The sequence below is a fragment of the Halichoerus grypus genome, chromosome 7 (genome assembly GCF_964656455.1).
Source record: "Halichoerus grypus chromosome 7, mHalGry1.hap1.1, whole genome shotgun sequence".
Lineage (NCBI taxonomy): Eukaryota > Metazoa > Chordata > Mammalia > Carnivora > Phocidae > Halichoerus > Halichoerus grypus.
In genome coordinates, this window is record NC_135718.1 from 56,880,323 (window position 1) to 56,900,728 (window position 20,406).

A 20,406-nucleotide genomic window follows, 5' to 3' on the forward strand; every position below is an offset into this window, starting at 1 on the left:
CATTAGATAATATTTTAAAGGATGGTGGGAATGCCAAAAAATACCGTTTTATCACAAAATAAACTCTAGAAAGTATATCTGGAAAAATCTTTATTGTTATATGTTCATTAAAAGAAAGTTGTGAAAAACATTACTTCAATTGGTAATCACATTATTGGCCACCATTGGTGGAAAGAAGTTGTAAAATTATTCTGGAAAGTAACATGAAGTGTTAGTCTATTTGAGTTTTTCAAGGAAATATTAAAATAATCTGAGTCATTAAATCTTTATTTTGAAGCTTCACTTTTAACATCGATTCTAGAGTCTTGAAAATAATTTGAATTTTAAAATTTATAATTACTTGAAACAAGTCAGGATCTTGGAACTGATTTTTCGTAACTACATTAATTCAGATGCCAATACCTGAAATACAAAAACTAATTTCATAAAATTCAACATAATTGTCATGACTTAAGTGGACAAAAGTGAGTTGTTATTCTAGTAACAACTGGTAATGATAAGCAAAAACTCAGAATTTTAAAATATTTTGTTCTGCATAAGAAAAATGTCAGATTAGGACATAGTTCTTTTCTGCTACAAAATAGCAGAAAGTATAATTTTCAAGTACTTAAATAGAATCCTGTGAGCTTAATTATCATGATGTGAATATAAAGAATGATATTAGAAGCAAATAGCTTTGAAATTCCTTGATTTCTAGTTAAGGACAGATTGGTGTTAGGGCAGTTTAACACTTAAATTATTCTTTAAAACCCTCTATCACAGCAGCATGAATAGAAAGACCTGGGAACCCAATTAAGTAGGCTTGTGCTACAAAATCATTGAATCAAGTTAAAATTATTTATCACTGTCTGCTGAGCTTGGGAAGCTGTAGAGGAAACACATTTTAGAAGAGTTTTAACTTAAAAAATACTGTTAACGTCTCTTGTTGGAATTTTCAGATAGGTATGTTCCTAATTTACTAAAGTCACTAAGAACTCAGAAAATAGTTTATATTTGTTGTGGAGAAGATCATACTGCTGCACTAACCAAGGTATCGTACTCCTATAAAACTTCTTTATTTTTACTCATGGTAGTTATTTATAATTAGTGAATGTTTTCATGATATTTACATTAAAACTCGAGTGTTACTGATGTCTAAAATGTAATTTATCTTGAAGACAAGAACTGGATTATTACTTGTCAAAAACAATTTACCTTAATTTTCAACGTTGTTTTATGTTATGAAATGTGAATTATGATCTACTATTAAATATGATAATATGTATTTTGAATTTCTCAGCTTTATGTGAAATACTGTTTAAATAATATTTTGAATGAAAAAATTTCTTTTTAGTTTGTCAGACTTGCCATCCTCTGTGTATCAATCCCGTTTATATTGCATAACTGCCTAATTTTAATTTAACTCCCACTTGGCTTATAAATACTGTATAACAAGTAATAGAGGAGAATGAATCTGTCTATTAACCATAGGCTAAGTATTATGCAAACAGTTATAATGAGCTTTCATCACAATCTTGTTAATGGTTTTAACTCTGTCCTGTAACTTTCTTGGATATGTGCCATTTCGTTATCAGGACTTTGTAGTTCTCTAGTGATTAGAAGTAAAATGAAAATAACACATTAAACTAACCTTAACCAGGAATATTATTTTAGTCATGTTAACATAAAGGAACTGGCACATTTTTTTATTAGCTGAATTAGAAATTAATGTTTTTGCTTCTTTATCTTTCTTCATTCTGCTGGTCTAGTAACAACTAGACTTCATTCATTCATTATGGTAATAATAGATAATATTAGCAAGAAAAAATTAACTTCTAATCAGACTTCTACATACACAAAATTCTACACACTCCCACATTGGGAATTTTTTTGGTAAGAATTATTCTTAGTCATTATCAAGTATAATATACTCAGAGTACTTTTAAAAATATGACTAATTATAAAAGTTGGTTTTTAAAAACTTATTTGCCTTTTAGTAAGGAAGTTTTATCTGTTAATCTTACCGTATTTTATTGATTTTTATTATTCAAATTACAAATGTAATCACTACAGTTTTAGTAACTCATGTTGGCAAGTTATAAATCTAGTCATTCTCTTCTGTCATGGGGGATTAGAAGAAATAAGGCTATGCTGAAATAATACTAAAAAATATTTTGTATATTATCCCTTAGGACTAGCTTTGTGGTAAAAAGACTCACAATGTTATGCTTATCAAATTCAGCCCTTCAAATAACCACTTATCTCATTTTCCCAGGATATGTAGCTATTTCTATCTGTTGTTTTTTTTTTAATTTTAATATTCTGTATTCCTCTCAAGATAGTAGCTGGTAATACTTGTTCACTGGAATTTTTGGTGTGTATTATTTTTAACAAAATCAGATAGTTTTAAATATCCCAACAGGAAAATATTTTATTTTCCCTTGATTTAAGTTAGAATACAGTTCCATATCCATATATCTTTTGTTTTTCTGGAAGAGCTTTTTGCAAATAAATTAGGATTGCTTTATGAAGCAGTTTCCTTTTGCAAAACCTACCTTAGCAATTTAAAAACAGACTTTAAAAAACCGAATAAATGTAAAGACATGTATGTTAATGGGTGTGAACACTATCATAAAGATGTCAGATTTTTTCAAGTTCATTTACAAATTCATTACGCAAATCACATAACATACATCTTTTGACTTAGCAATCCTACTTTTAAGAATCTGTCCTAAAGATAGGAAATTATATATGCACAAAGCCATTTATTGCGGCATTATTTTAATAGCAAAAGAATGAAAGAATGCAGATGTCCTTCAGTAGCAGCCTAGTTAAATAAACTATGGTAACCACACAGGACTTGTAAAACAGGTACTTACAAGTTATGTTTATGTGACTTGTAAAATAGAATGAAGCAGATCTCTATATTCTGCTGTGGAATATCTTTAGGATATATTGTTAAGTAAAAAGGTACAGAATAGTTGCCTTTTATATAAGCAGGGGTAAAAGATGAACATGTTACATGGTATTTATATTTTTAAAAATTTAATAGCTATGTATAATGTACTTTGCTTTACAGTTTACAACATACATGTTTTTAAGCAATTAAAAAGTTTTAAACAATTCTTTAAAAATTAAAAATAAAGAAATACTAGCGGCACAACTACAAAAGAATTCTTCTAATTGAGTCCTTTTAAAATACAATATTTTGTTGTATATCACTAGTAGGAAATAGCCTAAAGATAAACTGAATTCATCCAAAAATTTTAAACTGCCTTCTGTAGTCTTGTTAGTAATAAAATTGATAGTATTATTCTCAATATATTACATACAGGATAGGATAAAGCAAATACTTTACTGTCGTTAGAAACTATGACCTTCCGCTTAAAAGAGATATGAAACAATAGGAATTAAATTAAAATCCTGCGATCTTTACTTTTAATCACTTTTAAGAGTATCATTATACACTGGGCGCCTGGGTGGCTCAGTCGTTAAGCGTCTGCCTTCGGCTCAGGTCATGATCCCAGGGTCCTGGGATCGAGTCCCACATCGGGCTCCCTGCTCCGCAGGAAGCCTGCTTCTCCCTCTCCCACTCCCCCTGCTTGTGTTCCTGCTCTCACTATGTCTCTGTCAAATAAATAAAATCTTTAAAAAAAAAGAGTATCATTATACACTCTTATTCTTTTCCTTCTAAAAAAAGTGGGGTTTTTTTGCCATGACCACTGAATGGTCCTAGAAGTATCTAGCCATGTACAATCTGAAAGCAATGGGCATCCCTTGATTGTTGTAGACTCTATATGAAAAATAACCAGGGCTTCTTAGAGAAGAGTCTGATTTCATATCTGGGGGAAAAAAAAGTCTAAGAATAGCCTTAGGTATTATGTGTTACAAAAAAGAGGACCAAGGTCATGTCGGAGGGACAACATCCAGGAGTTTTCACAAAAAGAAATACCAATGGCAATAAATGGAAATATACCAAATATATAAAAATCCATGATTTCGTTATACTTTTCTTCCTGAAGTCAATACAAAGCAAACTTCATTGCTTATCTTTGCAAGTTGCTAGGACAACAACTCATTTTTTAAAAAAATTAGTAAATGAGAAAGAAACATTTCCCCTGCATCCTATTTGCAGATTGTATTTCAGAGTAACTTAATAGTTGATGAGTTAAGTTTTCTGTAGAAGAATTCCAACCAATAAATCTAGAAGAAATAATATTAGAAAATCTCTCTACTCCCTAATATTGGATCAAGACAAAGATTGAAACATTAAGCTTAATGTGGATGGATTAGGCTGTGAAACTTGTTAACCCACTTAGTAACATTACCAACCAGACACCATATCATTGGTGTGATATAATAAAATAATCAGGAAAATTTAAACATGGCCTCAGTATCAGATATTAAAAAATTAAAATTAAAGGGGTCAGTTCATGAAGAGGACATAACAACTATACTTCTGTATGCACCCAACATAAGAGCACCTAAATAATATTAAGCAAATATTAACAGAGCTGGAAACAGAAAGAGACAGCAGTAATAGTAGGGGACTCCAGTACCCCACTTTCTTTTTTTTTAAATACTTTATTTATATATTTGACAGACAGCGAGAGAGGGAACACAAGCAGGGGGAGTGGGAGAGGGAGAAGTAGGCCTCCCACTGAGAAGGAACCCCGATGTGGGGCTTGATCCCAGGACCCTGGGATCATGACCTGAGGTGAAGGCAGATGCCCAACAACTGAGCCACCCAGGTGCCCCTCCAGTACCCCACTTTCAACAACAGATAGGTCATCCATATTGGAAAGTCAATAAGGAAATATAGAACTTGAACTATATATCAAATAGACCTAAAAGATCTACAGAGCATTCCATCCAACAGCAGCACATACACATTCTCCTCAAGGACACCACAGAATCTTCTGCAGGAGAGATCACATGTTAGGTCATAAAACAAGTCTTGACAAATTTAAGAAGATTGAAATCATATCAAGTATCTTTTCCAGTGATAATGATATGAATCAATAATAGGAACTTGTGAATAATCAGTGGGTCAAAAAATAAGTAAAAGAGAAATAAATATCTTGAGACAAGTGGAAATGGAAACACAACATACTAAAACTTATAGGATGCAGCAAAAACAGCTGTAAGGGTAGATAGTGATAAACTGTACCACCGCATATCCTATAAAGCAATAAACAGCTACATTAAGGAAAAAAGAAAAAGTTCTCAAAAAGATAGCCTTTATACTTCCAGGAACTAGGGAAAAAGAAAACCAAACTAAGCCCAGAGTTTGCACTAGGAAGAAAATTACAAAGGTCAGAGCAAAAGTAGAGACAATACATTAGAAAAGATAACAAAACTTAAGAACTGTTTTCCTGAAAAGGTAAAAAAAAAAAATCAACAGATCTTTAGGGAGACTAAGAAAAAAGACTTAAAATAAAAAATGAAGAGGAGACATTAAAACTGATACTGCACAAATAAAAGGATTATAAGAAACTACTATGAATAATTATATGCCAACAAATTGGGTAGATAACATAGATGAAATGGATAAATTCCTAGAAACATCCAAACACCCAAGACTGAATCACGAAGAATAGCAAATCTAAAACAGAGCTTTAACTAGTAAGGAGATTGAATCACTAATCAAAAATCGCCCAACAATAACAGAAAAACTCCAGGACCAGATGGCTTCACTAATGCCAGTCCATCTCAAACTCTTCAAAAAATAGGAGGGAACACTTTTATATGCATTTTATGAGGCCACCATTATGCTTATACCAAACTCACACAAAGACACTACAAAAAAGTAAAATTACAGGCCAATATCCTTGATGGGCATAGATGCAAAACCCCTTAACAAAAAACTAGCAAACCAAATTTAACAGTACATTAAAATGATCACATACCATGATCAAGTGAGATTTATCCCTGGGATGTAAGAATGGTTCAACATCTGCAAATCAGTCAACACCACATTAATAGAATGAAGGTTAAAAGTCATATGATCATCCTAATAGATGCAGGAAAAGCATTTGGTGAAATTCAACATCCTTTCATGATAAATATCCTCAGTAAAGTGGGTCGCCTGGGTGGCTCAGTAATTAAGCGTTTGCCTTCAGCTCAGGTCATGATCCCAGGGTCCTGGGATTGAGCCCCACGTCAGGTTCCCTGCTCAGCGGGAAGCCTGCTTCTCCCTCTCCCACTCCCCCTGCTTGTGTTCCCTCTCCTGCTGTCTCTCTCTGTGTCAAATAAATAAATAAAATATTTTTAAAAAATTGTCAGTAAAGTATAGGAGGAATATGCCTCAACATTGGCCATAAGTGACAAGCCCACAGCTAACATCATACTCAGTGGTGAAAAGCTGAAAGTTCTTCCCTTAAGATCAAGTGTAAGATGAAGATGCCAACCCTCATCACCTCTATTCAAGATAGTATTGAATGTTCTAGCCAGAGCAATTTTAGTAGAGAAGAAGAAATAAAAATGCATCCAAATTAGAAAAGAAAACTAAAATTGTCTCTCTTTGCAGATGACATATATATAGAAAACCCTTAAGACTCTGCCAAAACTCTGAACTAATAAATGACCAGTAAAGTTTCAGGATACAAAGTCAACATAAAAAATTAGTAGCATCTCTATACACTAAGAACAAACTCTGAAAGAGAATTAAGAAAGCAGTCCCATTTACAATATCATCGAAAACAATAAAATACTGAGGAATAAATTTAACCAAGGAGTGAAAGACCTGTACACTGAAAACTGTATAAGACATCAATGAAAGAAATTGAAAAATACACAAATAAATGGAAAGATAGTGCATGTTCTTGGATTAGAAGAATTTTGTTAAAATGTCTGTACTACTGAACGTGATCCACAGATTCAGTATAACCCCTATCAAAATTCCACGGGCATTTTTCACATAAATAGAACAATCCTGGAATACATATGGAACCACAAAAGACCAGGAATAGCCAAAGCAATCTTGAGAAAGAACAGCAAAGCTGGAGCATCAAGCTCCTGATTTCAAACTATATTACAAAGCTATAGTAATCAAAACAGTATAGTACTGACATAAACACAGACACACAGACCAATCAAACAATAGATAGCCCAGAAATAAACCCACATATATACAGTTAACTAATCAGTGACAAGGCACCAACAACACACAGTGGGAAAATTTGGTCTCTTCAATAAATGGTGTTGGAAAAAACGGGTATCTATATGCAAAAGAAAGAAATTGAACCCTTATTTTTACCATTAACAAAATGTAACTCAAAATGGGTTAAAGACATAAATGTAAGACCTGAAACTAAAACTCCTAGAAGAAAACATGGGGTGAAAAGCCCTTTGACACTAGTCTTGGTAATCATTTTTTAGGTATGACACTAAAAGCACAAGGAACAAAAGCAAAAATAAATAGGTGGACCTACAAATGAAAGAAGTTTTTGCACAGCAGAGGACACAATCAATGAAATAAAAAGGCAGCCTATGGAATGAGAAAATATTAGCAGACCATTTATCTGATAAGGAGTTAATATCCAAAATATAAAAGGAACTCCTATAACTCAGTGGCTAAAAGAACCAAATAATCTAGTTTAAAAATGGGCAAAGGACCTTGAATAGGTACTTTTCCAAAGAATATAACAAATGGCCAACAGGTGCATGAAAAGATGCTTAGTGTTAACCTCACAATCATCAGGGAAACGCAAATCAAAACCACAGTGAGAGAACACCCCACATCTGTTAGGATGACTATTACCAAAAAAACAAAGGACAAGTATTGGTGAGGATATGAAGAAAGGGGGAACCCTTGTTCCCACTGCTGGTGGGAATGTAAACTGTGCAAATAGAAAACAATATGGAGGTTCCTCAAAAAATTACAAATGGAACTAACTATATGACCCAGCAAATTCCACTTCTGGGTATATACCTGAAGGAAATAAAAACAGGTTCTTGAAGAGATAACTGCACTCCCATGTTCATTGTAGCATTTTTTACAATAGACAAGAAACAACCTAAGTGTCTGTTACCAGATGAACGGATAAAGAAAATGTGTGATGTACACATACATATATATTTGCGTGCGTGCACACACACACACACACACACACACACACACAGGAATAATAGCCACAAAAAGAGGGAAATACTTCCATTTGCAACAATATGGATGAACCTGAAGGGCATTATTCTAAGTGAAATAAGCTAGAGAAAGATCATGTCATTTATATGGGGAATCTTAAAAAAAGAAAGTCAAATTTGTAGAAATGGAGAATAGAATGTTGTTTGCCAGGGGCTGGGGTGGGGGTAGGGGAAATGGGGGGAAATTGGTCAAGGGTACAAACTTTCTGTTATAAGATGTACAGCGTGGTGACTGAGTTAACAATACTGTATTCTATGCCTGAAGTTTGCCGGGAGAGTAGATCTGAAGCATTCTTATTCATACAAAAAAAGTGTGAGATGATGGATGTGTAAATTAACTCCTTTGTGGTAGTCATTTCACAATGTATACGTATGTGAAATCACATTGTATGCTTCACATATGTACAGTTTTATTTGTCAATTCAATCATACCTAAATAAAACTGGAAAAAAATGATACCAGTTACAAAAACCATAAGAAATAAAAATGAACACTTTCGCCATTTCTGTCAAAAAAGGAAATTAATATTAATTTTGTAAATGTGATAATAGTATTACTGTTACATATTTATATATGTGAGAGATATATGCCATTAGAGATACATACACATTTATAGGTGAAATGATTTGATGTCCACAGTTTGCTTTAAAGTACCTGAAAAAGGAAAATGGGAGGGGCATTGATGAAACAAGGTTATTTAACTTTTGCTGGTTGTTAAAGCCAAGTGATGGTTATTTGATGGTGTGTGTGTGTGTGTATGTGTGTGTATGTATATTTGTATTTATATTTATATATACATGTCTTTACTTTTATGTAGTTGTTTGAAATTTTCCATGATAAAAAGAAAAATCAATTTCCTTACATAGCCATATATATATTTACACTATTAAATGATGAAAGCAGAATATAAAATTGTATATATAGCTACAACTCTGAAGAAAAACAGTTGAGTTGAAAAACCAGTTGTGCTTGTTGTGTTAAGCTGTCATCACAAATTACTTTTTTATATACATAACCATACATACTTTTTTATATACATAACCAGTTGTATGTTTTTACCATAAATTTTTAAAAGACTATATATAGTAGACCCTTCAGCAACACAGGTTTGAACTGAATGGGTCCACTTATGCACAGATCTTTTTCAACAAATATATTGGTAAAGTTTTTGGAGATTTGCAACAATTTGAAAAAATTCACAGGTAAACTGTGTAGCCTAGAAATACCAAAAAAATTAAGATTAAGTTAGGTATTGTTTATGTTATCAGTAAGGTTTTCAGTCAGAAGTAGGCTATTAGTAAAGTTTTTGGGGGAAGCAAAAGTTGTGTATGGATTTTTGACTGCACAAGGGATTGACACTCCAACCCCTGAATTGTTTGAGGGTCAACTGTGTATTGTAGCAACTGTGTGAAAAATAGCTATATTTGTGCACTCTGGTTTAATTGCAGTCTTTCTGCAGAGGCTTTATATAAAAGCATAACTATTGAAAACTGAAGATGATACCATTTTTAGGTTTTGTGATATTTTGTAGGTATGTACTTGGGATTCAACAAGATCCTGATTATAATGATCATGAAAGGCAATGCAAAAAATGACTAGTATCTCTTTAATGATGGCTTCAGCTCAATATAATGATAAGAACATAATTAAGTACTTTTAAAATATTTGAAAATAGCCTGCAGTTCTCTTAGGTTTAAGTCATTCTACCTTGAAAAGTCAGCTATCTGTTAAGTTAAATTGTGAAGACAATAGAAGAGAAAAATTGACTCCATGTATTAAAGATTAACCTGTTTTCTTGAAGATTATTTTCTTTTATCAGGCCTTCTAATGATAAAGGGTTTTGTCTTTTTTTTTTTTTTTTTTTTTAGGAAGGTGGAGTGTTTACTTTTGGAGCTGGAGGGTATGGTCAGTTGGGTCATAACTCTACCAGTCATGAAATAAACCCAAGGAAAGTTTTTGAACTTATGGGAAGCATTGTCACTCAGATTGCTTGTGGAAGGTAAGCTATTATATAAGAGAGAATCTTAGTCTCCATAACACAATTATTTAGGATTTTTTTTTTTTTTAACAGTCCAGAGGTCTTTTATTTTTTTACACCTACCCAGTCATGAATTTATAGGGAGTGGGTTCCAGCAGCTGAAGCTTCTTTCCATTGGTTCTCACAAAGTGTACTTCTCTGGGTGGAGCAGGCTGGCAGTTCAGTTGAATTCAAGTACTTTTTTCTTCGGCTTCCTTTTTTTCTGATCATTTTCCTTTACATGTTTCAGAAAGCTCTATCTTGGCTCTCAGAGTGCTTAATGTTTTCAGCATGCACAAAAATTTTCTAGACAAAAAGAATCTTGCCCTTGTTTATTTACAACGGTGCCAACAGCATGCTGGGTAACATTGTAGACTTCATTTTGCCATGGTAACATTGGTGGGGCATTGCTTTTTGAATAGTGCCCATCCCCTTGATGTCTACAGTATAACCTTTCTTGTGGATTTGCATATATGTGGCCAAAGGAATAATTCCATGTTTTCTAAAAGGCCTGGAGAACATACAGGGGTGTCTCTCCTTTTTCCCTTTGTGTTGGTCATTTTACAAATTACTGGAAGATAGCAGTTCCTAACTGAAATAGGGATTTTTTTTTTAAACAAATTGTTTAGCAATTTAGGAATCTAAGATAAAAACATTCTTCCCTAAATGTCTAATTTGCTGCTGAGGAGTAATAGTAACAGGAGAAACATTTTTTTCTACTGATTATTTTACTTTTCTCTATTTGAAATAAGTTTATCTGGGACAAGATATTAATAATGAATACATAATATATTTATTGTATATAGCATCACACTTGAAGGGAAAGTACAAATCATCTTATTTTTCTTTTTCTTTTCCACCTTTTTTTTTAATTTAAAGAATGAGGAAATTGAGCAGTTAATTATTTAACACATAAAATTAGTTATTGGTAAAAGTTGAATTGGAATACTGGTTCCCAGTTCTTGGGAGTAAATAGAAGAGTCACAACTTTGAAATTGAGCTTCACCTTTGGTGGATTAAATTAGATAGACTGTCAAAAAACAAAGTGTACTTTGTTTGACTAAGCTTAATTTTTTCTGCGTAGTAGATATCCATATACAGTATGGTTCAGTTTTGCCAACTTTTAACTTCAAATACTTGAAATCACACTGTAGGGAGTCTTTGGTGACTTTTCTTTTTTAACATGTTACTTGTATGATTGATTATCTGTATGTGTGAAGCTGTGGTTCTCCATCATTAGATCTCATTGCTGTGTTTTATTCAGTTATATGCATATATAATTATTTATTCATTCTATTACTGACAGGTATTTGGGTACTTCCAGTTTTTGGCAATTACAAATAATGTTGCTTTGAACATTTATTATATGATATACATAAACCTTCATATTTCTAAGTATATACCTAAAATGGGATTGCTGAGTCATAGAGGATACTTACCTTGAAATTTTCTAGGTTAATGTCACTCTATTTACCAGAATGATTATACCAATTTACATTCTTGTTAATATTGCATGAGAATTCCTGACACTCTATGTCCTTGTCCCTATTTATCAGATTGAAATTTTTGCTAATCTCTTGGGTATATAGTGTTACTTAATCATGATTTGAATTTGCATTTCCATGATTTGAGACAGATTGAATTGAATCTGTAGATCACTTTGGGAAATATTGACATCTTAACAATATTAAGTCTTCCAAGCCATGAATAGGAGATACTTTTTCATTTATGTCTTTAATTTGTTTCAATAATTTTTCTGTAGTTTTCATCGTCTTTTAAATTTCTTTTTGGATTGTTCATTATTAGTGTATAGAAATGGAACTCATTTTTGCATGTTGATTTTGTATCCTTCTGCGCTTTGGTGATTTTGTACACAGATAGTTTTACTTCTTCCTTTTCAATTTAGGTGCCTTCTATTTCTTTTTCTTGCTCGAGCTTCCAGTACTATGTTTAATAGAAGTATTCAAAGTAGGCATCCTTGCCTCGTTCCTGATCTTAGAGGAAAAGCTTTCAGTCCTTTACCATTGAGTATGATGTTGTGGGTTTTTCGTATCTGGCTTTTATTATGTTGAGATAATTTTCTTCTATTCTTAGTTTTTGAGTTTTTTTTTTTTTAATCATAAAAGGGTGTTGAGTTTTGATTTTTTTTTTTCCTGCATCAATTGAGATGATGATGTGGGTTTTTTTCTTCATTGTCTTAATGCTGTAAATTACACTGATGAATTTGTGTATACTGAACCATCCCTGCATCCCATTTGGCTATGCTGTATAGTTTTTTCATTATTACTACTGAATTCTGTTTGCTAATATTCTATTGAGAATTTTTGCATCAGTACCCATAAGGGATAATGGTCTGTAGTTTTCTTGTAGTGTCCTTGTCTGACTTTGATATCAGGACAATGCTGGCCTCATGGAATGAATTAGAAAGTTGCACGTCTTCAAGTTTTTTGGAAAAGTGTGAATAGGATTGGTGTTAGTTCTTTAAATGTTAGGTAGAAGTCACTAATGAAGCCATTTGGTGTAGGGCTTTTCTTTGTTGGGAGATTTTTGATTATTGATTCAGTTGTTTTACTACTTATAGATCTGTTTTAGTTTCCTATTTTTTTCGTGATTTAGTATTAGTAGGTTTTGTATTTCTAGGATTTTGTCTATTTCATCTAAATCATCTAATTTGTTGGCAAATAACTGTTTATAGTACTCTCTTATGATCCTTTTTATTTTGACAGCATTAGTAGTAATAGCCCCACTTTTATTCTGATTTTAGTAAGTTCTTTTTTCTTGGTCAAGTTAGCTAAAGTTTTGTCAATTCTGTTGATCTTTGTAAAACCAACTTTTAGTTCCATTGACTTTTGCTGTTTTTCTATTCTCTATTTCATTTATCTCAGCTCTCATCTTTATTATTTCCTTTTTTCTGCAAGTTTTGTGTTTAGCTTTTTTTTTTTTTAAGGTCCTTAGGTTGTCAAGTTGGGTTGTTCACATGAGATCTCTCTTCTGTTTTTTTGTTTTGTTTTGGTTTTTTGTTTTTGTTTTTAGGTAGGCTCCATGGCCAGCATGGAGCCCAGTTCAGGGCTTGAACTCACAACCCTGAGATCAAGACCTAAGCTGAGATCAAGAGTTGGACGCTTAACTGACTTAGCCACCAGGCACCCCAAGATCTTTCTTGTTTTTTAATGTAAATTTTCCCCTTAGCACTGCTTTCCCTGCATCTTTTGTTTTGATATGTTGTGTTTTCATTTTCATTTATCTCTTAAGTCTTTCTAATTTCTCTTGTGATTTCTGATTCATGTTATTGAATTTCCACAGATTTGTGAATTTTCTAATTTCCTTATGTTACTGAGTTCTACCATCATCCCGTTGTGGTTGGAGAAGATACTTTGTATGGTGTCTATCTTTTAAAATCTATTGAGACTTACTTTCTGGCCTAACATAGGATCTAACGTGGACAGTGTTCCGTGTACGTTTGAGAAGAATGTGTATGTTGTTGTTGGGTAGTGTGTGTCCTGTTAGATCTAGTTGACTTAATTGTGTTGTTCAAGTTGTCTGTTTCCTTACTTATCTTCTGTGTGGTTTTTCTATTTATTATTGAGAGCAGGGTTATTAAAGTCTCCAACCATTTATTGTAGAATAATTTCTTCCTTCAATTCTTTCAGTTTTTGCTTCATATATTTTGGTGGTCTTTTATTAGATGTGTAAATGTTTTAGTTGTTATCTTTTTGCTGTACTGAACCTTTTGTTAAAATATAATGTCCTTTGTCTCTTGTAACCTTTTTTGATTTAAAACCTATTTTATCTGATAGTAGTGTGCATGATTTGTAGATCTTATTGTAATAGTATGTTTAGTTTTGTAAGAAACCACCAAACTGCCTTCTAAAGTGGCTGTATCATTTTGTTTACCCATGTTGGTTAATTTTGTTTTCCTTTAAATAGGCCACACATCCCAATTTCTTTGTAAGCCCATATATACATGGAGCTGTTTCTGTGATCTTCATCTTACTCCTTCAATACCTGTATCCCTGTGCCCCTTTCACACTATATAAATTTTATGACACTGTAATTCTGCTGTTTGGAATAAAGCAGGTCCTTTTTGTCATATCCATCAAGAATGCTTGGGTTGGAGGCACCTGGGTAGCTCAGTCAGTTAAACATCTATTTTCAGTTCAGGTCATGATCTCAGGGTCCTGGGATCGAGCCCCGAGGTGGGCTCTCTGTTCAGTGGGGAGTCTGCTTCTCCCTCTCCCTTCCCCCCCCTCCACATGCACATGTGTGCGCTTTCTCTCTCAAATAAAATCTTAAAAAAAAAAAAATGCTTGGGCTATTTCTGGCCTTTTACTTTCATAGAAATTTTAATATCAGCCTGTCAGAAGTTCTCCAAAAAAATTTTGGGGGGATTTTGATTAGTAGTGTTTTGAATCTCTAGATTAATTTGTCGAAAAGTTGTCTTTATAATTATGGCTTTTCTAATCAACTTCCAAACTTCTTTAATGTCTTCTAATTAAATGTTTTAAGATTTTTCATCATAAAGGTCTTGTATATCTTTTGGTAATTTTATTGTTAGATACTTCTTTATAATACTATTATTTTATAAGTTCTAGTTTCAAAGGTATCTTTGGCATGTAGAAATAGTTGACGTTTATATATTAATTTTAAATCCAACCACTTTGGTAAACTCTTACTAACTTATGTACACAATCATATTATCTGTGAATCAATTTAGTTTGTTTCTTCATTTATAATACTTATGCTTAACATATTTCTTGCCATTACTAATGTCCTGGCTGGGACACTAGGATAATGTTCACTAGAAGTGCTGAAGCTCGGGGTGCCTGGGTGGCTCAGTTGTTAGGCATCTGACTCTTGATTCCAGCTCAGGTCATGATCTCAGGGTTGTGAGATCTAGCCCTGCATCGGGCTCTGTGCTTAGGATCCTTCCCCAACCTTGTGCTCTCTTGCTCTCAAAAAAAAAAAAAAAAAAAGTGCTGAAGATCAAGACATCCAGACATCCTTGTTCTGCATTCTCTCTGTGGGAAAACTTTCAGTATTTCACAATTTAGTATCATGTTTGCCATACGTTTTGTAGATACCTATATCAGATTAAGGAATTTCTCTTTTTTTTCCCCTAGTATAGAGGGATTTTTTTTTTTAAATGAATGGATGTTAAGTTTTTAATGTTGGTCTTTCTGGGTCTATTGAGATAATTTATGATTTTTCCCCTTTAATCTGTTAATGTGGTGAATTCTATAAATGGATTTTACTAACTAAAAACAGCTTTATTTTTCTGTAGTAACTCCAATTTAGTCATCATGTTATCATTTTATATAGTGCTGCATTTGGTTTGCCAATATTTTTAAAATATTGTTTTTATGTTTATTGCTGAACTTGGTTTATAATTTTCTGTTCTTATTCTTTTAGCCAGATTTTATTACTAAGGTTATGCTAGTCTAATAATATATATTGAGGATTGTCCCCTTGTTTTCTGTTTATTTGAAATAGAACCACTTTGGAAGTTAGTAGACCTTGTCATTTAAAGCCATCTGCGCCTGGTATTTTATTTTTTGGAATTTTAAAAAACATTCTTCAGTTTCTTCATAAGGTAGCTTTTAAATTTTTTCTTGAGTCAGTTATTTGTAAGTTAAATTTTTCCATTTTTGCTTAAATTTTAAACATATTAATGTAAAGTTTCCAGTGTCTGTATTGGCCTGTTCCTGTGTGCAAACAGTTATGCCAGTGACCTATAATAAGAAATATTTGTCTCTTATTCTGTGGATCGTTCTGAGACAGTTCTTTGGGCCATGGGTCAGCTGGAGCAGCTCTTATTTTTGCTGTACATTGCAGCTGTATCAAGATGCATGTCCATTAAGGGAGACTTTGCTCAGTCTGTGGCTAAGAGGGGTGGCTTTGTTACTTGTCTCATTTTAGGCCAGAGGGACAGTGGCTACCTTTGGGTTTTATTCTTTTGGGAGTAACACCTGTACACGTACATCTCAAGCTTCTGATTGTATCACATTTACTAAAATCCTATTGACCAAAGCAAATTACAATTACATGGCCAAACCTAAGGTTAAGGTAGGGGAATACATGCTGCTTATCTCCCATCAGGCTGTAACAAGACTGTGCATATTTAATACTACAGGATAGTAAAGAAGTGGGATTACTATTTCAGTATACCACAGATACACAGATCTTAAGGTTTTTTTTTTTTTATGTTTGTAGGCTCTGTAGTGATCTCTTCTTTTTTTTTCTTTTTTGAAGTTGGTAAATTATCCTTTCTTTCCTGATCTCTTTTTTAAAACCTATGTTTTCCAGAGAAACCTCTGGAAAATTTATCAATTTATTAATCTTTTCAAAGTATCCACCTTTGTTCTTTATGATCCGTATTTTGTGTATATTTTTCATTTCATACCTTTCAGTCTTTAGTTCATTCAGTGGTGGGATGCAGTGTTCTGTATATGCCCAGTATGTGAAATTTTTCTAACAATGTTCAGATCTTCTATGTGGTGTTTTTTTGTTGTTGTTGTTTGTTTTGCTTGATCATTTTTAATCAGTTAACAATAAATATTATACTGTCTTACACTGTTTGACTATTTTCAGTTTCTTCTTCTAGATCTAACAATTTTTTATTTTGAGGCTATCTTGATTCTTAAGTGCATAAAATTCCAGTTTTATCTCTCCTTGGTGAATTGAACTTTTCATCATCGACCTCTAAATCTCTAGTAATATATATATATTTTTTAAAGTCGGTTCCATGCCCAGTGTGGAGCCCAGTACAGGGCTTGAACTCATGACCCTGAGATCAAGACCTGAGCTGAGATCAAGATTTGGATGCTTAACCGACGAAGCCACCCAGGCGCCCCAATACTTTTGATTTTTTAAAGTCTCTTTTATCTGATGTTAATAGAGCTATATCTGCTTATATGTTTTTTCCTATTTTGTCTGTTATATTCATTCTTTACATATTTGTTTATACATATTCTTTTACTTTGTCTTTCTGCACATTTTAGATGAATATCATGTAAACAGTATTAAGTTGGATCTTTAAAAATGTAGTCTGGCAAATTTGCCATTTGCAACATGGATGGATCTAGAGGGTATAATGCTAAGTGAAACAGAGAAAGACAAATACCTTATGATTTCACTCATATGTTAAGAAACAAAACAAACGAACAAAGGAAAAAAAAGACAAAAAAGCAGATTGAAACATAGATAATAAACTGGTGATTGCCAGAGGGAGGGTGGGTGGGGGAATGGTGAAATAAGTAAAGAGGATTAAGAGTCCATTTATCATGATAAGCAATGAGTAATGTGTACAATTGTTGAATCACTATACTGTACACGTGAAACTAATATAACACTGACTATACAGGAATTATAATTTTAAAAACATAAATAAACTTTAAAAAAATAAGAATTATTGAATCATTATATTTTATACCTGAAACTACTGTAACACTGTATGTTAATTATACTTGAATTAAAAAAAAAATCCACTCTAGCAATTTTGTTTTTTAAATTGACCATTCTGTTTGTTTTATAATTACTGATACGTTTGCACTTAAACCTGGCATAATATTTGTACTGTTTTGCCATCTATTTTTAATGTTTCATTTTTTTTCTTTTCTGTTTTGCTTTTCTTTAGATTGATAATTTTTTAAGTTAGTTTAATTCCCTTTACTTGTTTGGAAACTATACCTTCCTTTTTAGTTGTTACATTAAACATAAACAGAAATAATATATATCCTTAATTTATATTAATAAATACCTTCTCTTTTTCTGGGCAATATAAGGACTTCCGTTTACCTTTCCCATCTTTTCATTCTCTATATGTATTAAACTTCACAAAAACATTGCTTCATATAGTCAAGGTACATTTAGAAATACCTGTATATTTATTACCTTTTTTTTTTCACTCTTCATATTTTCTAATTCCTTTTGTCTGAACACCCTTTGGAATTTTCTTTGAGTAGATCTACAGACCCTTTTATGTATCTAAAAAAATGTTTTATTTTACCTTCATTCTTAAATGATATTATTCGTGGTTATAGAATTCTAGCTTGGTATAATTACTTACAGTTCTGTGAAGATAATATTCTGTTGTCTTTTGGCTTTGGTTGTTGTGGAGAAGCCAGCTATTAATCAGTATGTTGCTCCTTTGAAGGTAATGTGTTTCTTTTTAATCTTTCTCCAGTTTTGATTTCATTTGTCGAAGTATGATTTCCTCATTTTCTTATGGGCTTCTTGAATCTGTGGAATAATATCTTTGATTAGTTATAGGGGATTCTAAGCTATTATCTCTTTAGATATAGCTTCACCTTTCTTCATGGGACTCTGGATGTGTATTGAATCTTCTCCCTCTGCTTTGTAGCCTTATTCTTCATTTTCTACATTTTTGACCCTCTTTGCTGCTTTCTTGATTGTTTTTATGATTTGTATTTTAGCCTGTTCTTATGCTATATCAGTTTTTCATTAAACCTATCCTTCAAGACCTTGATTTTAGTTATTTTGACTTCTTAGTACTCGTCTTTCTTACTGGTTCTTTTTAAAATCTGACATTTTTTTTCTTTAGTGTTTCCAATTGTCTGTCAGTTTTCAAGCTTGGCTTTTATTTCTTGGACACTAAAAAACTATTGAACATAGTTGTTCTACATTCTTGTGTTTGATAATTCCAATATCTGAAATCTTTAGGATCTGTTTCTATTTCTTTTTTTCTGCTAAATTTTGTTCATGGTGCCCTGTTTCTTTGTATGCCAGTTTTGTGTGCTTGACCATGTATTTGAAAAATTATGGGAGTGATTTGACAAAAGCTTTCCTTTCCTTTTCCCATATATGGACTAGAATTTATCATAAAAAGTAAATGAAAGCTCATCGTATGTATGAGCCAGGAGTGCTTCTATTAAAATTTTGTTTATACTGTTAAAGTTATACATGAATATATGTTCCCAAAATTTAGAGAGTTCATCTTTTCTTGTTTATCTACTTCATGCATAATTCATTAAGAGACTATAAAGCAATATTTTATTTATTTACTTTTTAAAGATTTATTTATTTGAGAGAGAGAGAGCTCGTGCATGCACATGCTGGGGAGGGGCAGAGGGAGAGAATCTCAAGCAGACTCCTTGCCAAGTGTGTAGCCCAATGCGGGGCTCAGTCTCACAACCTTGAGATCATGGCCTGAGCCAAAACCAAGAGTTGGATGCTCAACTGACTGGGTTAACCAGGCGCCCCTATAAAGCAATACTTAAAAATAATTTTTTTCAGGTGAAATACTTCATTAGTCCCTTGTGAAATAATCACAAATGATTTAAGGTTATCTAATTTTGTAATCCTTAACAAGTAGAATGATTGGGATAGTTATTCTTAGCTTTATGAACTCAATTCTTTTTAGTAATTTAATTAATTTATTCAACTATTGTATTGGGGAAAAATTTTCAGTTATATATTGATTAAGATGTAAGGATTTATCTGTAGAGGGAATGTAGGTAGATACATGGTATCTTGACCAGTTTTACTTCCAGGTAGTCAACATAAGATGTATTAACTTCCTTATGGAATAATTGCCAAAAGCCTCCTGAAGGAAGCAGCTGAGGAAAACCAGAAATGTGAATCCATCAAGGAGATGATCCAGAAGTAAAAGGTTCAAATTCTAGTGGTATAATATCATAGTGTTTTTGAGCTATTATATCAAATCTAGGACTTAGGATGGTTGTTTGTTTAGTGGCTCTTAACTCTGACTTCATGCTGTTTATCTTCTGGAGAGATTTTAGAAACGTATATTATTGGGGCGCCTGGGTGGCTCAGTCATTAAGCGTCTGCCTTCCGCTCAGGTCATGATCCCAGTGTCCTGGGATCAAGCCCTGCATCGGGCTCCCTGCTCAGCGGGAAGCCTGCTTCTCTCTCTCCCTCTCCCACTACCCCTGCTTGTGTTCCCTCTTCGCTGTGTCTTTCTGTGTCAAAAAAATAAATAAAATACTAAAAAAAAAAAAAAAAGAAATGTATATTATTGCCTAGGTTAACCCCTAGGTGATTCCAATATGCAGCAAGGTTTAAGAACCACTCCTTTGGTATACCATTTTGAGGAGGAGTTTAATGAACTAGTATTGCAATAATTTTTAAGCTGTATGTTCTTTCGAGATATCACAGTGGTTGCTTCCTGAAGGAGGCAGACTGGACAGTGTTAACCCCTTCTTCAGGCATAGCAGTTTTTCTGTTTTATATGCTAGGATTCCATTTAACATTTCATTTGTTAAAAGAGTTTCCTTGGTTAAAAAATT

General features: G+C 32.8%; 1 protein-coding gene across 8 annotated transcripts in view; it reads left to right on the top strand.

Annotated features, from left to right (window-relative positions):
* HERC4 (HECT and RLD domain containing E3 ubiquitin protein ligase 4) overlaps positions 1-20,406 on the top strand; it is a 131,342-nt gene that overhangs the window by 38,887 nt on the left and 72,049 nt on the right. For all 8 annotated transcript variants that reach the window (XR_004924105.2, XM_078077658.1, XM_078077655.1 and 5 more), the window contains exons 6-7: positions 939-1,030; positions 9,993-10,123. Coding sequence is in view for 7 of the 8 variants with exons in the window: in XM_078077658.1 (XP_077933784.1) it covers positions 939-1,030; positions 9,993-10,123 (223 nt within the window). In the remaining variant the exon portion in view is untranslated. The remainder of the gene's footprint in view (positions 1-938; positions 1,031-9,992; positions 10,124-20,406) is intronic.